Source organism: Rhinatrema bivittatum, chromosome 12 (assembly GCF_901001135.1).
Source record: "Rhinatrema bivittatum chromosome 12, aRhiBiv1.1, whole genome shotgun sequence".
Lineage (NCBI taxonomy): Eukaryota > Metazoa > Chordata > Amphibia > Gymnophiona > Rhinatrematidae > Rhinatrema > Rhinatrema bivittatum.
In genome coordinates this window covers 65,646,574-65,674,158 of record NC_042626.1, presented here as the reverse complement: position 1 = coordinate 65,674,158, position 27,585 = coordinate 65,646,574, and the positions used below count along the sequence as shown (strand labels likewise).

General features: G+C 49.4%; 1 protein-coding gene across 8 annotated transcripts in view; it reads right to left on the bottom strand.

The window, feature by feature from the left end:
• Positions 1-27,585, bottom strand: part of ARHGAP27 (Rho GTPase activating protein 27) — a 181,076-nt gene that overhangs the window by 14,353 nt on the left and 139,138 nt on the right. For 5 of the 8 annotated variants that reach the window (XM_029572473.1, XM_029572474.1, XM_029572478.1 and 2 more), the window contains 10 exons: positions 17,231-17,665; positions 15,154-15,378; positions 11,358-11,438; positions 9,208-9,327; positions 8,862-8,936; positions 7,340-7,407; positions 4,397-4,487; positions 3,245-3,349; positions 2,027-2,125; positions 876-984 (listed from right to left, as the gene is read on the bottom strand). In XM_029572473.1, coding sequence (XP_029428333.1) covers positions 876-984; positions 2,027-2,125; positions 3,245-3,349; positions 4,397-4,487; positions 7,340-7,407; positions 8,862-8,936; positions 9,208-9,327; positions 11,358-11,438; positions 15,154-15,378; positions 17,231-17,665 — 1,408 coding nt within the window. Of the gene's footprint in view, positions 1-875; positions 985-2,026; positions 2,126-3,244; positions 3,350-4,396; positions 4,488-7,339; positions 7,408-8,861; positions 8,937-9,207; positions 9,328-11,357; positions 11,439-15,153; positions 15,379-17,230; positions 17,666-18,794; positions 18,838-27,585 lie in introns of those variants that run through there. The other 3 variants (XM_029572480.1, XM_029572476.1, XM_029572477.1) reach the window with 3 other exon arrangements.

Here is a 27,585-nt window from a genome sequence, read left to right as displayed (position 1 = left end):
TAAAACAGGAGTTAAACAGCTCAGATACTGTACTTGCCGTTCTGTCTTGGATTCTCAAGGATGCAATCTTTGCTCTTTACAGCAATTTCGTTCAAAGAATAACAGAGGTCCATATTCAGCACCATGTATCCAGCTAAGTTTGGACTCAGCCTTACAAATGGCAGGATTTGAAAATCCCACCTCACTGACCGGCCCCGAGAGAGCCAGATAACTATTTATCCAGCTAAAAAGTTATCCGGCTAGCTCAGGAGCAGGGCAGGGTAGCCAGATAATTGGCTAACTTTGCTAGCTGGCCAGCTTCTGAATATGGACCTCTCAGCCTGTGGGCTGGTCCAAAGCTTGGCAGTAGAAGTGCAAACCAAGGTGCAGGAAACCTGTTTACGGGGACAGGCGCACTGTGGAGGTCCCCATAAATGGCATGTAGGGATACAAGCTGATGGCTGCTGCAGGGGCTACCTGAAGAGGCACTGAAGGGTTCACTCTCTTTGCTTGTGCTTCATAAAAGAGACTGCAAGGAACGGAGCGCATCTCTGGGAGTCACGGTGCAGGAATTCAGTGTGATCAGGAGGGGCTCACAGGGCACAGACCCTCATCCACACACGGCAGGTATTCTCAACCCAGTCCTCAGCCAGTTTTTAGGACGTTCACAATGAATGTGCCTTCGTTCTATGCAAATCCATCTCATGCATATTCATTCTGCATAGCCTGAAAACCTGATTTGCTGGGAGTGTCCCGAGGTCCAGAGCAGGGGGCATTCACAGGCTTTACCCCCAGGGCCTCAAACCTTTTACACCGTAACCTTGACCACACAGATCCTGCGATCTTGAGCGTTTAGAAACGGAAGTGGGCAAAGCTCCGGGGACGGATGGTTCTACCTGATGCTTTCTTGTCCTTCTCACCTCGCTCTTTCTTACTGCTTAGTCTCTCGTTGGAGCCAAACTCCTGAAGGTTTTCTCCATTTTCTTCGAGAATGTCATCTGTGGACTGAAGACACACATTTGGGATATGACAAAATGATTGTAAATTGTGATCTGTGGAGGTCACAAGTGGATCCAAGGAGCACCATTAGCAATGCCAAATGAGAACAGAATATTTCTGGCATTCCAAGATCTGATCCCAACCTAATGGCGCTGTCCCTGTTTACTCAGGTTAAGTTTCGTTAAATCCCACTTTGGTTTAGCTATTATAGTCCCTGTTTGTTGCACCATTACAATACCGGTGCTGAAAAGGTGATACTCTCTCATTTTATGTCCTTCTCCCCACTTCATCACACCCTGACGAGAAGCTCGATACACTAACGAGCGCGCCATTGTGTTCCAGCTGCTGCTGGGCAGGACGACGACCTCCTCAGCAACCCCAGACAGCCGACTGTCGAGGGATGCCACAGCGTGTAACCCGGACTTATGTCTCTCCCCTGTTAGTAAGTGGCGGGCGGGCTGGGGGAGGGGGTGGCGTGTGTGCTTGTGTTCCTGTCTGACCCCTTCAAGCCACTATGGGGGAAATTTTGAGACCACCCACAGGTATTTTGTACCAGTGGGGCCTGCAAACCCGCTGAAAATTCAGCTGGCAGGGAAAAGCAGGGAAGCAGGTGGAGTACCTAGGGTGGAAGTGCCTGTGGGGATTTGTAAGATGCAATCCCAACGCGCAGGTTCCCCTTCCCTGACCTAACCCTGCCCCTCCCCCCACTCCCACAGGTAGACGTGTGCGCTGCGTGAACAGCCTGGGAACCCTTAACCGTGGTGGGGGGGGGGGGGGCATTTGCATATACGGCCCTTTTTAGGCAGGTAAACACCCTTTTCTCTGCATGAAACATTTTGAAAATTACCCTCTCCAAGCACAGTTGGGCCAGATACGCTACTCATTTTTCCCCCAGACACAAAAAAGGGAAAACCTTTTATCGCGTCTGGCCCATTGTGTGCTGACAGAGGATGACACTAAAACGGCAGGATACCCGGTCATGGGCACCCCGAGGTGCTGCCGCCGCGCCCCCCCTCCCACCCCAAGCGTCTGTGTGGATGGCAAGTACCAGCCTCTGGATGCTCTCGGAGATGATCTTCTGCCAGTCTGCGGTGATGACCTCTGAATCGTGCTGGATCAGGTACTCGGAGCCGCCGCGAGTTTTCAACTGCAGAGAGAGGGGGGGGGGGGGGGGGGGAGGGAAAAAGAAGGATACGTTCTCTTTATCAGAATAACAGAGAATCCTCGATCCGGGCGAGACACAGAACTGCGAGGTCAGTAAGCCGGCCAGCAGCAAAGCTATCAGGAAGAATGTAGCCACGCGCCCAGCGGGAAGAATCTCTCACTGAATATATAAAGTTATCTGGGTGTCTCAGCCCTTAGCCGGCTTTACTGAATATTGTTTGGGGTTTTTTTTTGCAGCGACTGCGCAGCCCTGATCCCTCCTACTCCCTCCCCCCTCCAGCCCCGATCCATTTTAATGTACTCTCCAAGCAGCTCCAATCCCTCCCGATTCCCCCCCCCCCCCAATAAGTGTTAATGAACCGGCAAAGCAGCCCTGATCCCTCCCCCCAATTTCAGCCGAACACTGAACCCCCCTCCCCTACTCCCCAACCCCCATCAGCGCACGGCTCAGCCAGGTTTCTCCCACTGGCTTCACTATTAACTGCCGGGATGGCAGAGAACTGTACCAGCATTTAATATGCATTTATTCACTTCCCTGGCTTCCTGATTGGTCCTTTCACTGCACATTAACATTTATCGGGCAGATTGGGGCTGCACAGCTGCTTCTGTTCTTCGGTTTTTTTGTTTTTGCAGGGAAGCATTTCTCAGGTTAACTTTAGGGCTGCTTTTTTGCCGACCAGAGTTAGCCGGAGATCTTTACCCTGCTAGCGTTGATGTTCATCAACCACGTCCCAGAGTGCTCTCATCCCGGCTCAGTTTTAAACGTGCAATGACTTACATGACTGAAACATAACTGCTCAGCTTAGAAGGGTTTTTTTAAAACACAGGGTGGTCTGGCTGAGTCTTGAACTTAACCACAGAAGCCCTTTTTAATATCGACCTCTACGTCCTCTGCTCTAGCCTGGAGCCATCTGACTGTGTCCAGGATATCCAGGAGTGTGCATGAGAGGCTAGGAAGCCCAGTAACACAGCAGGTGACAGCAGAGAAAGGCCAGCTGGGCCATCCAGCCTTTCCAGTTATTTCTGTGCACGCTGCTAAGGATATATCCCAGCTGACAGATACAGGAAGGGAGAGGCCTGGGGTAGCCTGGCAGCAGCTCACCTCTAAGACGTTCTTCTTACTAGACTTGTCCCTGCCTGCCCAGCTGAGGGTCGCTCCACGCAGGTCTATGGTGTACTCCGGGGTGCTTAATGCAGATGCCGGTTTCTGGAAAGAGAGGGCGGGAGGGGAAGAATTGTGCGTTGCATAACAGCCTGCTCTGACTCAACACTTGTATGCCATGCAGCTCTGAGACTCGGGGCACTGTGCACTGGTTATGCATGGGTGACAAAGTCCTGCAACCACATGCACTTAACACAACAATAATCTCCCTGAATTACAAAACCATTTCATAAATAAAACTTGGCCCTTGGCTTGCCCAGCGTTCAGAGGTTCAGTGCAGAGCAACTCTTTCTGCTAGTACAGTATAAAGTGCTGGATTTAATTACTCACTTTTCTGAAGCTGAGCTAAAGCATTATTGCGTTCAGATACTACAGGCATTCCCCTGCAACAGAGGGCTCGCAATCTAAGTTTGTACCTAAGGCAGCAGAGGAAATTGACTTGCTCAAGGTCACAAGGAGCAGCAGTGGGACTTGGGCTTCATTTATATTTGGGTGCGTTATGATATTTTTAGCACAAACCTTTTTTTTTTTGTCTGCTGGTTCCTCCTCTCTCCTGTTTCTTCCATTCTTCAATCAAAACCAATGCTAGGATTCTGGTGACATGAGCTTTCGTTTGCAGCTACACCCACCCTCCCAGTTCCTAGCCTGGTTCATTGCAGCAACATCTCCGAGGCCAAGAGCAATTTACCAGGGCTCCTCCCAGACTTCAGCACCATGGGTTCTAAACCCAGCCACCGGGTGCTGCACCATGGGTTCTAAACCCAGCCACCGGGTGCTGCACCATGGGTTCTAAACCCAGCCACCGGGTGCTGCCCTTAACAATGGCCATGACTCCCTTCCCTCCCCCAGGCGGAAGCAGCATCTCCGGGTGCAGAAGTCTGGAAGTAAATCAGGAAACCCTGCGCATGGCAGAGTGCAGCCAGACCAGCACAGAGACTCTCCTGCTTAATGCAGACGCTAGAAAAACCTTTAATACCCTCCTGCTCATGGTCCCTCAGATTGTACCAAGGTTGGCCCTATCTAAGTGCTGCTGCCCTGCAGGCTGGTGGCATCTCGGGCGGGGCTATTCCTTGGGCACGTAATAAGGCTTACCAGCGAGTTGGCGGAGAGATTTTTGGAATCTTTAAAGAAGGTCAGAATTCCGCCTTCCAGAACGGTCCAGGATGAGCTCCAGTTCTTCCTGCTGGGGTGGGAGGCAGAGCAAATGAGTGTTACGATGGTATCACCATAAACGTACATATACAAGCCTGGAAGAAGGAGCATCTCTCTAGGCACGTGTACATTCTGGGGATAGCGAAAATATACTATGTCAGAACTGAGGGTTAAATATCTAGAATAACCATTTCCAAAAAAAATTCCTCGTTTACAAAATCAAACTCATCCGTGTGCGCTATATGCCAGTCATAATAGGCACTACCAGCAAGTCGTGCCTTCTTTTGCCTTATTCTGGGGATATACATACGTGTGGCCTGAGCTTGTCTGTTCACATGTATGCAGATATACTTAGTACATCGTGATTTGGAGGGGATTCCAGGGGCATGGCATCTCCCGTGAAAGTCCTTCCCCTCTCACCGCCCAGGACAGCGTGCTCTGAAGGCACAACTCCCCTCCCGGCTGAGCGGCAGCTCTCTTGGAAACCCAGCTCATGGTGATAGATTAACACAATAAGGCCCTCTTTCTGTGTGGTTTGCTGGCAGAGCTAAACTGCGCTGATCTGCAAAGCTAGGGAGTATTAAGGCCGCAGAAAGAGGCCAATATTCAAACATAAGGCAGTTGTCTAAATTTTAATCTGAAAATCAGGTTACGAGTCTAAACACATGCCTGTACATTTAGACAATGCAAACTGGGGGTGTAAAGTTAGGTACATCAGTGGCGTGCAATCTCCACGCGAGCTCCCTTTCCCCAGAATGCCTCATTTTTATGCCGTAAAGTCTGCTTACATTACAGGTACATGCATAGTTTTAAGATGCTGCAAATCCACTTAAGCAAATTCAGCCAATTGTCTGCATGTAACTCCTAATTTTATGCATGTAGATCTGGACTAAATTAACCTCCATATGAACTGCCTAGAAGCCAAGCAAACTCCAGATTTCAAGGCTAAATTCACACAATATTCTTGGGGGAGGGGGGGGAGTCTGGGGAGGACACTCTCCCAGCTCAGTCATTTCATGAGCTTCCTGTCCCAAGAACAGGAAAGGGAGGGAGGTGAGTGAGAAGGAAGGGAAGGGATGGAGAGAGGGGGGAGAGGGGGAAAGAGAACCAGCCAGGGTAGGAGGGTCAGTGAGTAGGATGGGAAGGGAGGAGGTGAGTGAGAGGGAAGGGGGCTGAGTAGAGATGAAATGGAGGGGAGGGCACAATGTGCAGGGTGTGAGTAGAGTGGGGGGAGGGCAACAAAGCAGAGTGTGAGGGAAAGAGTGCTACCCACCCACACACCATTCCCCACCTATATCATCACCCACCCACTCACTGCTTCCTCTATACCCCACACATGCACAGGGGTGAGGGGGAGGAGGGAGAGAAAGTTGTCCCTTTCCATACACCCCAACCCCCCTCACCGCAAGCATCCCATAGCTCTCATTCCCCCTCCACACACACACAGGGAAGAATACCCCCCCACACTCAAGCAAGCCCCCCAGCTCCTGAATACACCCCACCTCTCAACCCTCAACCATTTCTCACCGTCTCCCCCCCACAACCCATACACACACACACCTGCAGCCCCTACGATATTCATAAAGCCGTTCACTGGAGATTTCACACATGCAATTTCCATGCAAAAGGGCAAAGTTCACCAGCTCGGCAGCGTTTCCCCAGTTCAAAATTAAAAAAAAAACCAAAAAAAACGATAAAAGAAATGGCTCGTTTGCAAATGCAGAGAAAATGGGTCAATACTGTAGAATTTTGTTCTGCCTCCCTTGCCCAAAATGTTCCCATTAAGATCTACACTGGAAAAAAATCCAGAAGGTTTGAGTCAATTTGGGCAAAAAAAAAAAGCCTGGGTATCATTGTTTTGGCCGGGACTATAGTTGCACATCTCTCGTCTGGAAGGCGAGGCGGCAGGAAGGAGGGCCAACCCCGCCGCGACCAGGGCCACACCTTGCCACGCAGGAAGGAGGGCCAACCCCGCCGCGTCCAGGGCCACACCTTGCCACGCAGGAAGGAGGGCCAACCCCGCCGCGACCAGGGCCACACCTTGCCACGCAGGAAGGAGGGCCAACCCCGCCGTGTCCAGGGCCACGCCTTGCCACGCAGGAAGGAGGGCCAACCCCGCCGTGTCCAGGGCCACGCCTTGCCACACAGCAAGGAGGGCCAACCCCGCCGCGACCAGGGCCACACCTTGCCACGCAGGAAGGAGGGCCAACCCCGCCGCGACCAGGGCCACGCCTTGCCACGCAGCAAGGAGGGCCAACCCCGCAGTGTCCAGGGCCACGCCTTGCCACGCAGGAAGGAGGGCCAACCCCGCCGCGTCCAGGGCCACGCCTTGCCACGGAGGAAGGAGGGCCAACCCCGCCGCGTCCAGGGCCACACCTTGCCACGCAGGAAGGAGGGCCAACCCCGCCGCGTCCAGGGCCACACCTTGCCACGGAGGAAGGAGGGCCAACCCCGCCGCGTCCAGGGCCACACCTTGCCACGCAGGAAGGAGGGCCAACCCCGCCGCGTCCAGGGCCACGCCTTGCCACGCAGGAAGGAGGGCCAACCCCGCCGCGTCCAGGGCCACGCCTTGCCACGGAGGAAGGAGGGCCAACCCCGCCGCGTCCAGGGCCACGCCTTGCCACGCAGGAAGGAGGGCCAACCCCGCCGCGTCCAGGGCCACACCTTGCCACGCAGGAAGGAGGGCCAACCCCGCCGCGTCCAGGGCCACACCTTGCCACGCAGGAAGGAGGGCCAACCCCGCCGCGTCCAGGGCCACACCTTGCCACGCAGGAAGGAGGGCCAACCCCGCCGCGTCCAGGGCCACACCTTGCCACGCAGGAAGGAGGGCCAACCCCGCCGTGTCCAGGGCCACGCCTTGCCACGCCCGAGTCTCTCTCTTACCGGAGCTTCTTCCCGTTCTCGGCGACTTTCGTCTTATAGAGGATGCCGGCCTTCAGCAGGCTTTTGGGCTGCAAGAAGAAGAAGAAATGTCGTAAATGGAACGCCAGCCACGGGCATTAGGACGCCTCCCACTGGACGAGTGGAGCCCCTGCAGGACACCTGCTGCTCCGCGAGTCCCCGCTCCGTCTCTGGCACATTTACAGAGAGAGGAGAGAGAGTGAAAATGGGAGAAAATCATAAAGGCTCGTGACACCGTGGCCCCAATCCCAGTCAGTTCTGAAGCCCAAATGAGGAGGAAGAAGCTGCTAGGCCAAAACCCTGACCCCCCTCCCCCACCAAAATCACGCTGAGCACCTTCCAAAAAAAAAATATATATATATATATTTGTAAATGAAGAAAAATCCTGTCTTTCAATATTCTTCCTGATTGTGGATATAATGCCAGAGAAAACCATTTCCAATGCAAGGGCAGTGCAAAAGGACCTGAATTATGGGCTCTGAGCATAAGAACATAAGAAAATGCCATACTGGGTCAGACCGAGGGTCCATCAAGCCCAGCATCCTGTTTCCAACAGTGGCCAATCCAGGCCATAAGAACCTGACAAGTACCCAAACATTAAGATAGATCCCAAGCTACTATTCCTTATTGATTATGGACTTCTCCTCTAGGAACTTATTTTGTAAACCCAGTCACACTAACTGCCGTAAACCACGTCCTCTGGCAATGAATTCCAGAGCTTAACTATGCGCTGAGTGAAAAAGAATAGTCTTCGATTTGTTTTAAATGTGCTACTTGCTAACTTCATGGAGTGCCTCCTGGTCCTTCTATTACCTGAGAGTGTAAATAACCGATTTAGATTAACAGTGAATTTTCCAACTTTTTTGCATTATTCCAAAACCATTTGCTATCTTTCTCCACAGTGGTTTATAAACATTAATTTGTGTATTATTATTATTGCTTTAGTTATTTTGTAGCTGTCCCTGGGCCACAGGTTCCCCTGCGCCTTCCTCTCTGTCACTACCCCCCATCAGCTTCTCTCTAATCTTCCTTTGCACTCTTATCCTCTCATCCCCCTCCTCTGCTCATCAGCAACATCTGAAATTAGAATTTGAGGCCAAAGTTTGATCCCCTAGCAAAGGCTAAACCTAGGGAGGGTAATTTTCAACAGCCCGCGCATGAATCTGCATTGAAAATTCTGGCTACGGACCACGTCGTAAAGCATCGGGCCATGTGCGGAATACGCACGCGCATTTACAGCTGCTTGATAGCTGGCGGAAAGGCGCAAGTGTGCACATCAATGGCCCTTTACGACCGCACACATCTTTCCCTGTGATCTGCCTTGGGCCTCTTTCCTGAGAAAATGCAGAATATCAGACAGAGACAAATTAACCACCTCTACTGCAAAACCTCACCAGCGAGGAATTGTTTCCTTAAGACAATAGAACCCCTGGATTCTGCTTGCAAGATCTATAACTGCGACCGGCCACCCCCTCTCAAGGACACAGCGGCAGGACCTCCTTACCTGAGGCTGAGGGCTTCCTGCCGGCGAGGGAGAGCTGAGGCCGGAAGGGCTTCTGTTATGCGCAGGTGCAAACTCCTTGAAAAAGAGAGAGATTTTTATTAAAAGGAGGCCGGGAGGGGGGCACAAATACAGGCCCAGCCTGGAGGCTCAGTGACTGCTGCTCCCTGGCGGAGACTCTGTTTGCAGCCCGCTGCGGGAAGAGGAGAAGGTGCCAGAAAACAAAAAGGCACCAAAAGGAACACAACCCTGCACTCGTCAGGCTGAAAGGGCACCGAGGGATCCCTGAGCTTTTATTACCGCCCCGTGCCTTGGATCTTGTGCGTTTCTCCTGGTGCCACAAACTCACCGTGGCGGTGCCCGGCAGGACGAAGCTGAGCGGCGAGTTCTGGCGCCACGGCAGCAAGGGGCTTCCCTCCGGATCAGATTCACTGCTGGCTCGGTGCTGGAAGGACAAGGGGGATGGGACCTGCAGACACAGGGAGATTCTTCACATTAAGCAGCTTCAACGTTACTCCACGCGGAGGGAGGCAGGGAGAAATCATCTTGGGACCCCAGTCTGAACCCCTCACTGCAGTGTTTGAAACTGCTTTGACTTCAGACTCACACTTTCATATCACTGTTCAGGATGCAAATGTTGTAACCCAACCACGTATCCACGCACGCCCTCCCCCTGTGTGCAGGACCCTGACGCACCCCCATATCCTTACTGCATTCCAGTCACCCTCCCTGCTCCCCTTATCTGAGCCCTGTGCCCATTCACCCCCCTCCGTATCTCTGCCCTGCGTTCAGCTCTCCCGCATCTCAGGGCTGAAATCCATTCACCTCCTCCTGCATCTGAACCCTGCAAATACATCCTTCCTTTTCATTACTGGCAGGCTGATACAGTAAGGAGCGGTAGGAAGAGCTGCGTTAGTGCCGGGCGCACCCACGTTTGCCGCACGCACAGTCCAGCTCACCTACCGCTCGATACTGTATTTAAATTGCTTGCAAATGCAAGCCGCGTCCAAGAAGCGTCCGTGAAGCGTTAGGCCCGCGCAACCCATTTTACTGTATAGAGCGCTATACAGTAACCTGGGTGTGCTGGCCTAACGCTTCACGGACACGCTGGTATCTGTCATTTCAAATGTCATTTGAAATGACAGATACCAGGAAGTGGACGGTTCTCCTACGCTCGAGATTGCCGGTCCTCTCTCCCCTCCTCCCGAAGCAAGACGTGACGTCACGCCTTGAGCGGCCCAATTGCATGCACAGGGGCCGCTTTTGCCCGTGCAGGCGTCCATCTTAGCCTCCGGGAGGCAGGGGAGCCGCGATCCGTCTCCGCCGATGTCCGTCTCCGGAGGAGGGCTGCGAAAAAAGTAAGTCGTTGCTTTACACTGCCAGTCCTCTCCCCCCTCCTCCCGAAGCAAGGCTGCTTCATGCGCCTTGCTTCGGGAGGAGGGGAGAGAGGACTGGCAATCCCGAGCGTAGGACAACCGTCCACTTCATTGCTACTTTTTTTTTTTTTTTTCGCTTTTTTCGATTTTTTCCGCTTTCGTTGCTTCGGGAGGAGGGGAGAGGACTGGGGCTGCCCCGGAGACCAGCACCCATTGACGCGGCCAGGGCAGGTGAGCGGGGGCTGGGGGAAAGTTTGCCGCCTACCCTTACCCCTGCCTCTAACGCCAGGGTAAGGGTAGGCGGTAAGTTAGCAGGTTTAACACGCAGCTAAACTGCAGGTTTAAAAAGGCGATAGTCGGGGCGCGCGTTACTGCATGGGAGGGAATAGCTAATCCGATCGTTTACATGTAATATACATGCCGCGGGCGGAAGGGGTTACCCGGTGATTTAAAGAGGCGGTAAGAATCGGTTAAAGGGGATTGTGTATCGCAGGAAGGGCTAATGCGGCCGGAAAGTGAGTAGAAAGTGGGTTAGGAGCAGGGTAACCGCGGCCGCACTTTACTGTATTGACCTGTGGGTTAGAATTAATATTCAAAATATTATCCAAACTTCTCTTAGAAATAGCCTAATGGAAGGGGACAAGTAAGGCAGCTGACCCCCCCCCACTAACCCCCCTCCCTCAATGAGTTTCTCCTTCCTCCACATCCCCCTCCCCCCTCCCCCCAAAGAAGAACTAAGCCCTTGCATTCAATCCCCCACTACCAAAACTATCTAAAGATAGTCTGCCTGGCCTCTGGAACACTTTTTTTTTTTTTTTTTAAATTATTATTTGTCCGTACTCTCGAAGTTAGCCAAATGAACCTTTTGTATATCGGCCTCTTAGCCTCTGATTCCATGAACACTCAGGCTCGGGCAGATACAAACGCCAGCTTAGAACGACTAAGAAAATACCTTTACAATGCAAGCAAGTGTGTGCAATAGATTAAATAAATCAGTTGCGATCTCATATCCTGGAAAAATAATATACTCTTCCTGCAAATTACTTGATGGCCAAACACCTGGCTCTGATGTCACCAGCACCCTGCAGTGGACTTATTGCACCTTTTCTGCCATGCATCTTACCTGTGGAAGGTTCCACTGAGAGGCAGACCCGTCCGGTGTGTAGAAATAGGTTTTTCCATAATCATCTTGTGACTGTATCCACTGAAATTAAAAAAAAATAAAATAAAAAAAAATACACACAACAATGAAACTCAAAAATTACTTCTCCCTCTCTGTAGTGCACTAAATATTATTAAGACCAGTCGTCTCAGTTCTTAAATTGCATTTATTAGGGAGATCAAAGATGAAACAATAGTGATTAATCCAAAACGACCAACCAGGTATGTATAATCCAAAATGCCCGACTCTGGCCGAGTTTCACCTACATAAGAACATAAGAACATAAGAAAATGCCATACTGGGTCAGACCAAGGGTCCATCAAGCCCAGCATCCTGTTTCCAACAGTGGCCAATCCAGGCCATAAGAACCTGGCAAGTACCCAAAAACTAAGTCTATTCCATGTAACCACTGCTAATGGCAGTGGCTATTCTCTAAGTGAACTTAATAGCAGGTAATGGACTTCTCCTCCAAGAACTTATCCAATCCTTTTTTAAACACAGCTATACTAACTGCACTAACCACATTCTCTGGCAACAAATTCCAGAGTTTAATTGTGCGTTGAGTGAAAAAGAACTTTCTCCGATTAGTTTTAAATGTGCCCCATGCTAACTTCATGGAGTGCCCCCTAGTCTTTCTACTATCCGAAAGAGTAAATAACCGATTCACATCTACCCGTTCTAGATCTCTCATGATTTTAAACACCTCTATCATATCCCCCCCTCAGTCGTCTCTTCTCCAAGCTGAACAATCCTAACCTCTTTAGCCTTTCCTCATAGGGGAGCTGTTCCATTCCCCTTATCATTTCTTATCACCTTCTCCATCGCAATTATATCTTTTTTGAGATGTGGTGACCAGAATTGTACACAGTATTCAAGGTGCGGTCTCACCATGGAGCGATACAGAGGCATTATGACATTTTCCGTTTTATTCACCATTCCTTTTCTAATAATTCCCAACATTCTGTTTGCTTTTTTGACTGCCGCAGCACACTGCACCGACGATTTCAATGTGTTATCCACTATGACACCTAGAACTCTTTCTTGGGTTGTAGCACCTAATATGGAACCCAACATTGTGTAATTATAGCATGGGTTATTTTTCCCTATATGCATCACCTTGCACTTATCCACATTAAATTTCATCTGCCATTTGGATGCCCAATTTTCCAGTCTCACAAGGTCTTCCTGCAATTTATCACAATCTGCTTGTGATTTAACTACTCTGAACAATTTTTTGTCATCTGCAAATTTGATTATCTCACTCGTCGTATTTCTTTCCAGATCATTTATAAATATATTGAACAGTAAGGGTCCCAATACAGATCCCTGAGGCACTCCACTGTCCACTCCCTTCCACTGAGAAAATTGCCCATTTAATCCTACTCTCTATTTCCTGTCTTTTAGCCAGTCTGCGATCCACGAAAGGACATCGCCACCTATCCCATGACTTTTTACTTTTCCTAGAAGCCTCTCATGAGGAACTTTGTCAAACGCCTTCTGAAAATCCAAGTATACTATATCTACCGGTTCACCTTTATCCACATGTTTATTAACTCCTTCAAAAAAGTGAAGCAGATTTGTGAGGCAAGACTTGCCCTGGGTAAAGCCATGCTGACTTTGTTCCATTAAACCATGTCTTTCTATATGTTCTGTGATTTTGATGTTTAGAACACTTTCCACTATTTTTCCTGGCACTGAAGTCAGGCTAACTGGTCTGTAGTTTCCCGGATCGCCCCTGGAGCCCTTTTTAAATATTGGGGTTACATTTGCTATCCTGTACAATATGGGCTGTATCAGGGGCTACAAAATAATAATATATTGGTCATAATTCAAATCAAATACACAATCATATTCATTCATTATATTGATTAGACAGATAAATACTATATGACTTTATTCAATTAAACATTATACGGTAATTAAATCTTTATTAATTTACTGTTCTGGGCATTTTGGATTATTCATACCTGGTTGGTCATTTTGGATTAATCACTATTGTTTCATCTTTGATCTCCCTAATAAATAAAATTTAAGAACTAAGATGGCTGCTGGCTCTTATAGACCATCTTCCATATTGTTTTTTGGAACCATCTTAAATAGTATTAATGCAGGGTCTGTGTTAAAGGAATCTACAGGAGATAAGGCAATTCCAGGGCTATGGGTCATTTATCATTATTGCTCCCCCATTGATATACACAGTAACATAGTAATGACGGCAGAAAAAGACCAGAATGGTCCATCTGGTCTGCCCAGCAAGCTTCCCAAGGCAGTCACTGCTGCTCCGTGCAGGTTACCCCCATGTTTCTCTTAAGGGTATTAAGGCGAAAGAGGACACAATGTGTTAGAGACCAAGAACCCCACTATGAAAAACTGATATACTGGCACAGCAGTGATGGGGTGAGTGTTATCCTGTCTTCTTTCTACTCTATTCTAGGTCATCGTGAACCCATTAGGCTGCCTGGGGACCTTTTTATGGCAGAATACTGTAGAGGATTTACCATTGCCTTCTATAGCCCAGAGCATCTCATCTTCCCTAGTCATCCCCTATCCAGGTCTGACACTACTTAACTTCTGAGATCTAGCAGGTTTAAGCTCCCCCAGGCCACTGTTAGACAGGATTGATGGAGGAGTCGCTAGAAGGACGTGCTCTTCCGTTAATCCTGCCCTGTAATGAAATCTAGAGGTGACACATTCACATGGCTGGGCCAACAGAAGAACATAAGATCATATGACTTACTGTACTGAGTCATCAAGCCCGCTATCCTGTTTCCAAAGGTGGCCAATACAGGTCACAGGTACCTGGCAGGATCCCAAGGGGTAGATAAGATTCCAAGCTGCTTATCCCAAGAATAAGCTGTGGATTTCTCCAAATCCACCTTAATAATTATTTATGGACTTTTACTCCAAACACTTGTCCAGAGCTTTCTTTTTTAAAAATGCAGGCACGCTAATAGCTTTCGCCACATCTTCTGGCAATAAATTCCAGAGCTTAATTATGCGTTGAGTAAAAAAATATTTCTCTTATTAGTTTTAAATGTACTACTTAGCAACTTCATTGTGTGTCCCCTGGTCTTAAAGATTCAAACATGTATTCCCTGGAGGAAAGGGGAGATATGATAGAGACATTCAAATATCCCAGAGGTTTCCAAGCACAGGTGAGTCTTTTTCAATGGAAAGGAGGCTCTAGAACGAGGGGTCATGAGATGAAGGTGAAAGGGGGTAGACTCAGGAGTCATCTTAGTAAATATTTCTTTACAGAGAGGGTGATGGATGCATGGAACAGTCTCCCAGTGGAGGTGGTGAAGACAAAAACAGTGTCTGAATTCAAGAAAGCATGGGATAAAAACAGAGGACTTCTAAGGAAGTGATGACCCCCAAATTTAACCTTCTCCAAATTATCCACCGCCAGTTGTGTTTCTCAGGGGAAAAATCTTTTTGACCCCCAAGATAATCAATGTGGTTCCCCTGGATGAAGGTTCACCAGCCACAAAATTACCAGGTCCCAACAACCAGGCCAGAGATGGCAAACCTTTGGCGTCTACAGCCAAAGTCCTGCACCACTCTGCTGTTAAGGAAGGGAAGACATTGTCTAAATGATCTCTTGAAATCGGAGTGCTGGTGGATTTTCTGACTTTATACAATTGATTCTCATGGACTAACGTTGACTCGGAGCCCTGAAGAAGCATTTGAGGCGCTGCCATTGGCTGGGGGACCTAACAGTCATGTTAGCCCTTCCTGCGCCGCACGGCCCCCTTACCGTTTCACGCGTGTAGCTGTTCGTGTAGAGCGTTTGCCCGTCCTTGACCTGGGAAGTCCAGCCCAGGGGCTGCCAGGAAGAGCCGTGGTGCGTCGGGGAGGTCTCCAGCTGAACCTCGGGGTACTCGAACGACGTGTGCGAGGCGAGCGGGGAGTAATCTTCCCTGGGGTAGCACTCAAGCTCATCGGGGGAAAGCTCGGGGTAATCCGTCTCTGGCGTGGGTGGCTGGGAACAGGAGGAGATTCATGATCATCGCATGCACATTGTCGGGTCTCCTTTCTAAATATTTCTCCTTTCGGGGGTGGGGGGGGGGGGGGCTGTGTTCATACATTCCCACCTCCCCCGGGGTATGAGGGCCTGCAAGCTACCTTTCAGAGCCTGCGTGGGGAGAGGGATTTTCCAATCAGGCTCCAGCAGCACCCAGCGGGTAACTCAGCACCAGTATCCATTTGCACTTCCTCTGAAGCAGATACTGACATGCATTGGTTTCCTCCCTTTGAACTAAAACTGGTCCTTATTTTCACAGGTAAAAATCACTCACGCTGTGAACGGCACAGGTACTTCCCAAGTCTTTTTGGGGGTTTTGTCCAGGAGTTTCCTGCAACTCCTTTGGGTCTTCCAGCTCAGTCAGAACCTGCCCCTTCATAACTACCCTGGGATTTTCCTCATCTTATTTTTACTTTCCTTCCTCCCTTCCCCCCTCATCTAGCCTTACAGCCATCGTGGTGACGGTGCTCAGCCAGGGGCCGCAGGGTTCCCTCCAGATCCCAAGGTGCGTGGCCTCCCCAGTCAGCCACTAGGTGTCGCCGCCGTGCGATGGCCAAGACTCCCTCCCTCCCCACACAACAGCTTCAAGCCCTGCCTAACCAAAGGCGCAGGAGCTGGGCTCAGGAATTGAGCCTTTATCACCGGACGTGGCTGGGTGTGGCGCAGTCGTCAAGGCACTGGATGGCGGCAGCTATGTTATTTTATGGCAGACGTGCCAACGGTTTGCCTCCAAATGAAAACGTGTCATGCTCACGTGCATCGACCCCAAGATGCCGCTCTGGTCCTGCTTTTTGTCCCGTTGCAAGGCACGGGGCTATAATTCTGATTTCACAAAGAATACCAGGGCTGAATCTCCAGGCAAGCAACGAGGCAAAACTAAGACCGGATCGGCATCTTTCGGGTGATCTGGGTGAGGCGGAAATCCCAGTCATGCATAGGATGACAAATCTTACTAGAACAGAACATTCTCCATTTTTTAATTAGTTGTGTTTTGCCAAAAAAAAAAAAAATCATGGTTTTAAATGAATAAACTGAAAGCTCCATCCCTCAAAAAAAGCACCTATTTCCTTGCTACCCAGTTTGCTGCCTCTTCTGCATATCAAAGGATCCTCCTACCCTGGAAGCTAAACTTTAACTATCCCACGTGACAGCAGGGAAAGCCTTGGCTTCCTGCCGCAGGAGACCCACATACAGTCAGAAGGTGTCCATCCCTCTGGCCACTGGAGGAGGAAAAGCCACACGGGAAATCAGCAGTGGCCATCCCCTTGACCGCAGACACAGGGAGGCCCTGCATAGTTGGCCAACTGTCGAAGGGAGCAACTGCAAGCCCAGTACAGGGGTGCAGACGTGCTAGGTAGAGGAGAGACCAGGGAAGACAAGAGGAAGAGTGATTAAAGGAGAAAAGATGCAGCAGCAGGAGAAAGTTGAGTGAAAGAGGAGAGAAAGGGAGGAGAAGAATATGAACCACTGCCCCCCCCCCCCCCCCCCTGCCAGTGGTTGGCTAACAGGGAACAACCTCTCCTCCCCCGTGCATCTTCACCGCAACTCCCACTCAGGCCTCTAAGCAAAACCATGGTTTCAACTTTGGCCTCTTCTATTGACACTAAAACAAAGATCACTACAGAATAAAATGCCCTGTTCTCAGACTCTTAGCAAACGCTATCCTACGAGCAGGGGACAATTCTTCAGACTGCTGGCGACCTGCCCCAGAAAACAAAATTAATTCCCCCCCCCCAGGTATGGTAACCCTAGATAGAAATGCCCTTCATTTCACTGAAAGCAGAATAAACCAACAGTGCCTCTCACGTACTCTCTGGTCCATCGGGCTGTACTGCGAAACCCCAAGCTTCATTTCTTGTAGACTCAGCTCCTCCTCCCGTTCGGGAGCTTCCCAGGAGGTCTCACCCGTTCCCGAGTGATAGAAGAAAAACTTCCCGCTGACTTCGTCAAAATGCTTTTCCCATTCTGCTGCGTCTCTGGGGCTCGGGGAGTAGGCCAGGAGGGGGCTGGCCGGGGGGTCGGGCTGGTCTTCAGGAAGGTCAAAAGGTGAGTCCCAGGTGGTCTGCCCGGTCAGGCTGTTGTAGTAGAAGAGTTTGCCTGTGCCGAGGTCAGTGTGAGTCTCCCATTCTTCGAGGGTACTGCTGGAGCTGTGCGGGCGAGGGGAGCGGGCACCGATCGCGGTTTCCAGCCGTAACGCCTCTATGTTCTCATAGATGGAAGAAGCAGCTTCTTTCTTCTCTTGTGCCTGTCAAAAAAAATAAATAGAAATTAAGAATAGTTAGCACTAAAACACGGAAGCTGTTAATACATAAGGACCATTTAAGTCTCCCCATAGTGCTCTCCCTTTCTCCCCCTGCCCCCACAGGTCTCGCATGCTTGCTGTGGCTTACACCACCTCTGCTGAAGCCTTCTCCGCCCTCTTGGTGAAAAACAGTGCTTCAGTTCCATATTCTGACCCCCCTTGTCCTTGAGCTACCTTTCCGTTCTAGGGAAAATGCTTCCTTCTGGCACTCTATCGAAGCCCGCCAAATATTTGCAAAGAGGGGCGGCTTGGCCTATCGGGGCTTCGGGCATGCCCCAAGTGGGCCAGTCATGTGGCTGCAGGGCTAACTTGTGCCGGGCCGCGTGGAGCAAACGAAGATGCCGCTGTGGGCCGGGCTACAGAAAAGAGAGTGTGTGTGTGTTTGTGCCAAGAAAGTTTCTGCAATCTAAAAAAAAAATCTGTTTGCAACTGAGCGTGGTGAATGATACTGGCTGGCAGTGTCAGTACTTGCAACCGGTTCATGAGCCAGACCAGGAATCCAGAATATCTCTCTGTAACAGATATGTAGGGGGCCCAACCAATTTGCATGGATTGAATGGGGGCTGCAACTCTGCTCATTCATGGTCTCTAGAATGTGTGCAACTTCTTACAGCTCGATACAGTAAAGTTCAGTTGAAGATTTCTCGTCTGTAACGAGCTCGCTGCGCACAATTCGGACGCGTAAGGCAAACCAGCGATACAGTCTCCAGTTTTGCGCGTCCGTAGCGCTTCTTAAAACAGACGCGTAACCCTTCCCGCACCCGGCATGTAAATGAACGAATTAGCTGTATAATGAAGGAATTAGCTATTCCCCTCCGATACCGTAACGGGCACTCAGGTTCTCTCATTAGTAACGCACTGTTTTGCCGCGGCCGTAACGTCTTAGTTTACCGCCTCCCCCTAGTAGGAGTTAGGACTGTGAGTCTAGTAACAAATCCATCGACACCTCTTAAGATACTCAAAAACAATAAAACACAATTTAAAAAAAAAGCGATACAGAGATGATCGAGAAAATGTAATGATGTGGGACACATAAAACCTGTCAGAAGAAAAAATAAAAATTTTTAAATACCTGTCGGAGGGCCGCGTGGGTCCAGGCGGCCGGCGGCGGTGGAAGCCGGGTGGTCGCGTGTTAAATCTAGGCCGCGGGCGGGTGGGCGCCTGTTCCAGGCAGCGGCGGCGGGGGGACACGCGTTAGTTCGAGACGGCCGGCGGGCGGCGGGTGGTCGCGTGTTAAATCTAGGCCGGGTCCGCACAGGCGCGCATTCATTCATCCAGGCGGAGGAGCCGGTGGCGAAAGCAGCCGGCTCCTCCGCCTGGATGAATGAATTCATTCACTGCTGGTGGGGGCTGCCTCTCCGGCAGCCCCCACCGGCAGTGAATGAATGAATGTGCGCCTGTGCGACCCCTGCGATTCGGCGCTCAAGGCAGTCACATGCCGTGACGTCACGATTAGAGGAGAGTATCGGGGAGTTAGTGAAGAGAACTGTGCGTGCGGGGAGGAAGGGTGCGCCTGACACTACCTGACACTACCGCACTGTTTCTACCGCGGCCTTACTGGATCGACCTGTTAGTTATTTAGGAAAGATTAAGTTTATTTGGGAGATATTTTGGCTCAGTTCTATTGGGTTTCAAGGTTGACTTAGTATGCTTTTGGGAGCTGTGCTGCAGGGAAGGTGCATGAAGGTGCATGAAGGCATCAGATACCCCATGGGCCAGTTTTGAAAAAAATCTCCTGGGCCAATATTTTCCTGCAATCCGCCCCTGTTGGCATATTAGGATTGTGTCTCCTTGCTCCCGTCTTCTCTATAGTGGTTGCCTCTCTTAGCTCTATCTTTCGCTTATAGTGTGGGTCACGCAGCATTCTGTTGGCCTTGCGTTGATTCAATGTCCTTTCCTATATGCGATCTCCAGAATCTGGCAATGCAGGACTTATCTTAAGACCAGGAGGAGAGAGAGGGCTTTGCCTTCCCCAAATGGAGAGTTTTGGGAGTCTGTTTTGCAAAGCAAAGTCATTTCTCTGGCTTTGGTTTCAGATTTACTCTTTGCATAGTCCAGAAATACAAATTTGATTGAGAATAAAGCACTGCATAAGCTAAAAGCATATTAAAAACTGTATGGCCTCAGAGAGATTTAAACTGAGTAAACCGGGGAGTGGGGAAAATAATCCAGTTAAAATTACCCAGGTATCTTGACTTGGCAGAGTCTTAGCCAGGCAATTTGGCACCCGGCTACACAATACGATGAGCTGGGACATTTTTTTATTTATTATTTTTTTTTTAAACATAGTGCTATTATTTACAACAACAAGTCTGACCTTGGTCCCAAAAATATGACCCTTGGGTCGACATGGCTCTGATCCTTAACCTCTACCTTGATAAGCAGTAGAGGCTGAAAAGGGAGTGTGTGCCTTTAAGCTATGATGATGTCATGCCTTTTTTGCTTCTATTGAATTATATGATTTTTGATTATATTAAAACTAAAAGCAACCTCCTTCTGCCACCAGGCACATTGTGATATACCACAAAAGCCTGCTCAGAACCTCTGTAGCAAGCCTGCCGCACCGCCACATTCTGCAAACCTTCTGTGAAATTCCGCATCTTGGATAGCAAACTCGGCATTTTCTAGCTACTGCCAAAGAGCACATAAAAAGCACAGTGTGTGAGTAGTGAGTATGGCTTTTGTTTTATTACACGATTGGGAAGGCAGCAGAAAAGCAGACGGTGCTCACCAGGCTGCCCGTGTGATTAGTCTAAAAGTCAGTCATAGATTAACAGGGCTGAGGGGACCTCCCAGGATCATTTAGGCCATCGCCTGCCTCCTAGCAGGTTGTCAGGGAGATGTGTGTCTGGTCTGCTATTAAAAACCTCAACAGACAGTGCCTCGGAGAGCCCACTTCCTCCCTGGTTGACTTCTTCCACAGCCAGACCGCCCTCACAGGCAGAAAGACGCTTGCAATGTCTAACGTACAATTTCTTCTCTTCTAATCCTGGCCCTCCCTCCAGCAGGGAGGAGGTATAACTGGTGCTGGGATACTCAGATGCAGGGCCACCCTCGGCTAGGGAAACCACCCAATTCCCTGCAAGGATCCTTCCCACGTCCCATCCTCCCTCCCACCAGCAGGAGGCATAAGAGAGCAGCACTTTCAGGTGCTGGTGACTCCTCTGCGGCTATCATGGCAGAGGATAAGAGGTGCGGCTAATGCTTTTCTCTTTCTCCTGCCCCTCCCCCCTCTCTTGGTGCTTTTCTCACTCTCACTCCTTTCTTGGTGCTTCTCTCTTGCTCTCTCCCCTGCTGGTACTTTGCTCAGACACAGATTCAGGAAACTCTGGTGTCATGACCAAATTTGTAGGTGTTGACAAAGTAACATATAAGTGGTTCTAATTTATTGATGTAGATTTACCTCACACCTTTTCACTGTAACTAATTAAAAGTACTGGGTACAGAACGGTTACTAAGTAAGGACAATTTCCAGATTCTGGTGCTGTTCTCTGTTGTCCCCAACTATTGGTTGATTTCCTGCAGAGAACAGCCCTCTGCTTCCTGCTAGGTCCAGCCACTCCTCTGATCAGGAAGGGAGAGGGTGAACTGGAACAGACAGAGCACAGCAGAGAAGAGCTACTCTGCTTCCTAAATCCAGCCCCTCCTCTCCTAACATTTCCGAGGGGGGGCAGGGGGAAGGGTCCCAGTATTAAGTACAGTCAGATAAAAAGCTCCAAGGATAGCTTCTTTCTAGGCGCCTACTATAAGGGCCGATATAATAAAATCAATGCTGAACTCTGAGTAATATTGAAACACAGATTTTACTTTACTACCATGGGACGCAGTAAGCAAATGTTGCAAACAGGCCAGGACTAAAGGGGAAAAAAGTGCACTAAATAGAAAATAAGATATTTCTTTTTGTTACTCATGGGTTATTTGCATGCCATCCACTACTTCAGATAAAGTAACAAATGTCTGCGGTATCCAAGAGTGGAAGGAGAAGAAGAGAAGGGAGGAGACCCCGAAGGCTCATCCAACCTTTCTGCTTAGATTTCTGTCTTTTCAAGAGGAATTGCACTGCAGAGGAGAGACGCCCCTGCTTCAGGCAGTCAACAGGGCACGGAACCATTCCGGCATCCTACAGACATCACCAGAGACAGACAGTGCGTGGGCAGGAAACCTTTCAAAGAGTGACAGGGCCTGACTGAAATTTCTCCTCCTAAAAAGTAGGCTCGGGCACCACAGCAAGGCTCATTTTAGCTGCATGGTTAGTTCGGGGGGGGAGGAAGACTGTGCCCGTACGCGACACGTTCATAAGGGCGTGCGCCGTCTTGCTCCCCCCCACACACACAGGGGCCGATGTAATAAAACCGCGCAATAAGGCGTTTTACTAACGCTGGCAGCGCCACCTCTCCTGGGTGCCCAGTACTTATGACAATACAGTAGAGTAGTCTATGAACCCCACATCACAACTAGCATATTGATAACACTATGTATGATAAATTTACCCGTAAAAGTACTTTCAGTACACTCGGTCATGACCCACTTCTCTAAAAATGATTTTGTCTAATGATATATTGTAACCGAACCTTTGGCGGCACCTGTTAGAATGTACTATAGTACACTTTTACCTACATTAAATATGTGCCTGTATGTAAACCGTTGCGATGGTATAGAAAAGATTTTAAATAAATAAATAAATTAATTAAACGAGCTGCTGAGCTAAAAAGGAGGGGGCTCCAAAAGCACCGGGTGCCCAGGAGACGCGGCCGTGCGTGGGGGGTTAGGAGAAACGGGCGCGCAATACGAGCCTCCGTTTTATCCCACCGCTCCAGAACTTCATAAAGCTGGCTGACCCAGCGTCACTGTACAGAGGACGCCTTATGCCCTTACACGCGGGAATGGCCAGCGGAAAAACGTGTTTCACGATTTAAGGAAAAATAGTAAAATGGACGAATTCTTGACAATTTATTGCTGCTGCAACCCGCCGAATGCGCAAATTAAGAAAGGCTTTATTTAAACGGGAACCACAGACAGCACTATTGTTTTGGTTTTTTTTTAGTTGAGTCCTGCACTTGCGGGTTGACTTAACGCCAGCTTCAGGGCTGGCGTTAAATTTGCTGCGTTGCAAAGCGTGCATTAGCCGAGCAGATATTTTCTGCATTGGGGGGGGGGGGGGGGGGGGGGGGGGGGGGGAGAATAGCTAATAGCCTCACCTACATAGCATTTACATGTGATGAGCGCTATTAGCTACATGTGATTCGGGTGCGCTTAATCCCCTTGTTGCATCAGGTGTTCGCCTCCTGCGTCCAATCGCTCGTTAAGTTCTGCTCAACGCTGAGCACACTTTATTGCTTGGGCAGACAAAGAGCCAAAAAAAAAAAAAGTATGCGGCTTTTATTTGTGCAGGGCTGCCTTTTGGGGGTGGGCGGTACACAGCACACGCATTTTGGAAAATGTCAGGCACACCGTTTTCATCCCCAACCTCCATCGCCCCATGGGAACGCCTCTTTGTAATGCAGTTAAAAGCAGAAGTGCTGTGAACACTGTGTGCACACTTTCGGACAGGCCAGTTTACTGGGGTTAAGGGGTATTTACCTGCAGAAACTGCTCTGGAAACTGCCCTCAGTAAGGCGAAGACAGCACGGACAGCCTCGTGGTTAGAGCAGCAGGCTGAGAGCCAGCGAGGCCAGGGGTCAAATCCTGCTCCTTGTGACCTTGGGTGAGTCACTTCACCCGCCGCTGCCTCAGGTACAGACATAGGGCCTGATCCGCTAAGCATTTTCCCCATAGACCCAGAATGGGATAAATCAGACCCTTAGATTGTAAGCCCTCTGATAAATGAAGGAAAAATCCGTACAGGACCTCAGCATAACCCACCTGGAGCTACCAATGAAAAGACCTGAGCGAAATACACCATAAACTATGCTAATAATGAATGAATGCCCTTTATTTACATTTTGTAAAAACAGAAGACAAACTACATAAAGACAAAAAAAAAAAAAGGGAAGGAGACCTCATCAGGAGACACAAAGATGAAGCAATAAAATCAAGACCCCGGTGAGTTATTTTGACTCTCGTTAAAGCCTCACTGAGAACAACTGAATATTTCTGGTCTCCGTTCTAACCTCAGAAAGTCACATATCCTTCTGCTGCCTCTAGGACAACGTGTGGTTATTTTTATTGTTGTTACCCTCAGAAGTGCAGACAGCAAGCTTAGAGGCTTCCTGTTCAACATGAGCCGGAAATCCCTGCACAGGCCGCCCAGTACACATGGAGTGCGTGGCTCAAACAAGGCCTCTGACCAGCAGCACATGCTCAATCCCGTCTGCCCCCTCCCCACAGAATATGTGGCATGATCTCAACGCCCCCTCCCCTCCCCAAATGGATCGGGGGCAGCACAGCACCTCCCCCTCTGCCAATTTTCCATCCCCCAGGCACCATCCCCCTTCTCTTCTACCCAAGATCTATGCTCAGGGGCAGGCAAAGTGTTCATACCCCACTCCAGGATTTATGTCAGGGACAGCACAGTGCTGTCCCTGACATAAATCCCCCCAAGAATCTGAATAGAGAAAAGCACAGTGCCTCAACCTACTCCCCCACCCGGATCTGCGACAGGCAAAGCTTGGAGGCTTAAATCTCTCCCCCTTCCAAGACCCATATTAGGAGAAGCCTAATAACAGGACTCCAATCCCTCCTCCAAATCAGGATCAAGAGCAGTAAAGTACCTCCCCCACCCTCGTTCCCCCTCCCCCCCCCCCCCAGAATCTGTGCCAGAAGCTCAGTGCCTCACCTGCCCCCTCCCCCAGGAAAACCTCCACTATCCCCAGGATGTGAGCTAGAAGCAGCACAGGGCCCCTGCACCCTCTAACCCAAGCATTATCTGCACCAGGGGCAGCAGTACCAGGCCCGCTCTCTTAACACACACACACACACACACACCTCTCCCGGGCGTCCGATCTAATATTTAAATGGGCTGCCAGGGTAAAAAGGAGGCGCTAGGGGAAATGTTGCGTTCCTATCGCCTGCTCGGCATCGGCGCCCAAGAGAGGTGGCTGTCAGCGGGTTAGGAAACGGACGCTCGTTAATTCAGCGTTTCCCTAACCTGAGATCCAGCAACACTTTTTTTTTTAATTTTTTTTAAAACTGTTCCCCTTTTTTCGGTTCCTCTGACTTAATGTCGCCATGATATTAAGTCGGAGGAATTTTCTGCTTTTCTGTAAACTTTTGGGGCTCCTCAAGAATTAAGGCTGCTTCGGGGCAGGTGTTAATTTTTGAGAGTAAAAACGTGCACCGGCTAACAGCCTCCACACGAATTTACATGTGATGAGCGCTATTGGCTTTGCGCTGGTTTGGACGGGCATTAGGACGCGCCAATCCCCTTTCTGCATGAGGAGTTCTGGATGCGCGTCCAAAACATGCATCCAAGGGCCTGTAAAGCCGTGCGCTCAGCACTATATTACATCGGCCTGAATGTATAGCAGGATCTGTGCCAGGGAAGCAAAGTGGCTACCTCCCACCCCCAGCAAATATCTGCACCAAGGACACTGCGATGGCTCACCTGCCACTTCCCCCCCTCGCTGCCTTCCCGTTTCCCCAGAATGTGTGCCAAGTCCAGCACAATCCCTCACACTCTTCCTTCACCCCTTCCCCACCTCAGCATTGGTGCCAGGACGGTGCAGTCAGAGGCTCTGACCCAAACGTCCTCAGGCCTCAGGCCGGGCCTCGCTAGAAGCAGATAGATGAACCCAAAAGCTCTCTCATGGGGTTTTCCTCTCCTCTCTTACTCCTCATTTCTCTCCAGTTTGGTAACCGGCCTCAGTTAAACACTCTGGGAGCGTAATCTGGTTTAGCCTTTTTATCTTGAGTAATGTATTTGCGCAATCTTTTTTTTTTTTTTGCTTTGACCTGATGAAAGGAGCACAGGGCTCGAAAGCCAGGCTGAAATGTGCTAAGTTAGTCGGATACAAGAGAGATGAGGAATGCGCTGTCATTTGAAACAAAATTCCATCCCAAGGAGCACTTTGGGATCACTACTACCCCATTTGGATTTCTTAAGACCCACGGATGGGATAAAACGGCTCCTGATGGGAACGGGAGGGGGCGTTTATTTTTTAACATTTTTGCAGAATCAGTGCTTGGAGGGGAGGAGAACCCCAGCTCCTTCCTTTTGGGTTTTGTTTTGTTTTTTTGTTTGTTTGTTTTCATTAGTTTTTTGTTTTAATTTCATTTCAAATAAAATGAAACAAGACACCATAAACAAAATAAAAAAAAGAAGTAAAATGAAACAAAAAAAAAAAGTAAGTGTACCCCCTATGACAGATATTGTTCAACTTGTTAGCAGCCAGAGATCACCAGGTAACTTTAGCCAGATATTCAATCACACCTAAGCAGCTAAACATGCAGCAGATCATCCTGCTACAGCTCACTGCACAAAAGCAGATTTTCATCCCATAAATCTCAAAGATTCCTTCCATCTACCGGCTCTCTCGCGTATTAGGCTATCAGAGCGAGAAGCGTCACACATATGAAGTGCCACGTCCGCGCAGCTTCCACACTTCCCACAGGAGTTATCACACATCCATAAACCATTACAGGTTAAGTTAAAACTCCAGCGGAGAGATGCATGCTAAGCCCAACCCAGATCACCTGATTTACTGTTGACAGCTACTCTCTCCAGACTCACTATAGAGAGAAAATAAAACAAGGCAGTCAGGGTGTGTTCCTTCTTTTTTCATCTGAACACACATCCCTGGAGAGCAGCCAAAGGCAGGGAGTAAAACACGAGGTATCCCTAGCCCAGAGCAACCTGTAGCACATGCAGCCGGATCTGTGTCACAGGCTGACTGAGGGGGAAATTAAACAGTCACTTATATTGGTTTTGCAGTTCTTGGGGAGCAGGATGCAAATAAGTAAATTAAATGTAACCTTCATCAATTCATTCTCACTCAGCTTTGCTGGTTTTCAGCAGGCAGACAGGGCAGAGAGGCTGGGGGGCACCCATTAACAGTGCCATGCTGGTGGTTGTGTATGCACCATGGTTTATCTACTGGCTCCTAAAACCAGGACCAGGTGACCCTGTCTAGATGATGTAGAATCAGTTGGGCATCTATCGTGTGAAGGTGGCAGAAGCCAAAACCAGAAGCCCCAGGAATGCAAGATGGTCCTGGTCTGCAGTTGTATTGTAGGTTGTTGGGTTTCTAGGGCTCACGCCTGCCTCGCCCATGCTGCATTCCAGACTCTCGAGTCACTGTTGAATTTTTAGCTCCTCAGCTCCCTGATAATCATAAATAGGAAATGGCAAAGGGGTGTGAACTTTCAAAACAAAAACTTTAAAAATAAATAAAGCAAGCAAGTCTCCTTTCACATCTACAATCAGACTCAAGACAGCAGCAGCACCAGGAGGCCTGACCCCCACAGAGTACAGGGAGGGACGTTTTATAACTGAGCAGGGAGAGGTAAAATCTGCACTCCCTCCTGGAAAGGACGAGGAGCCTAGTGGTTAGAGCAGCGGGCTACCAAGCAGGGAAAACTCCTGCTTCTTGTGGCCTTCAGTAAGTCACTTAAGAACATAAGAAATTGCCATGCTGGGTCAGACCAAGGGTCCATCAAGCTCAGCATCCTATTTCCAACAGAGGCCAATCCAAGCCATAAGAACCTGGCAGTACCCAAACACTAAGAAGATCCCATGCTACTGATGCAATTAATAGCAGTGGCTATTCCCTAAGTCAACTTGATTAATAGCCGTTAATGCCTCAGCCACATTTCAGTGCACAGTTTTAAAGCTCAGCTTAAAATATTTTTTTTAACTCCCGGTGTAGTAAGCGTTGGGAGCTTTAAAAAAAAAAAATGCTCCTAAACTATAAAATGTGTGTTTGGCA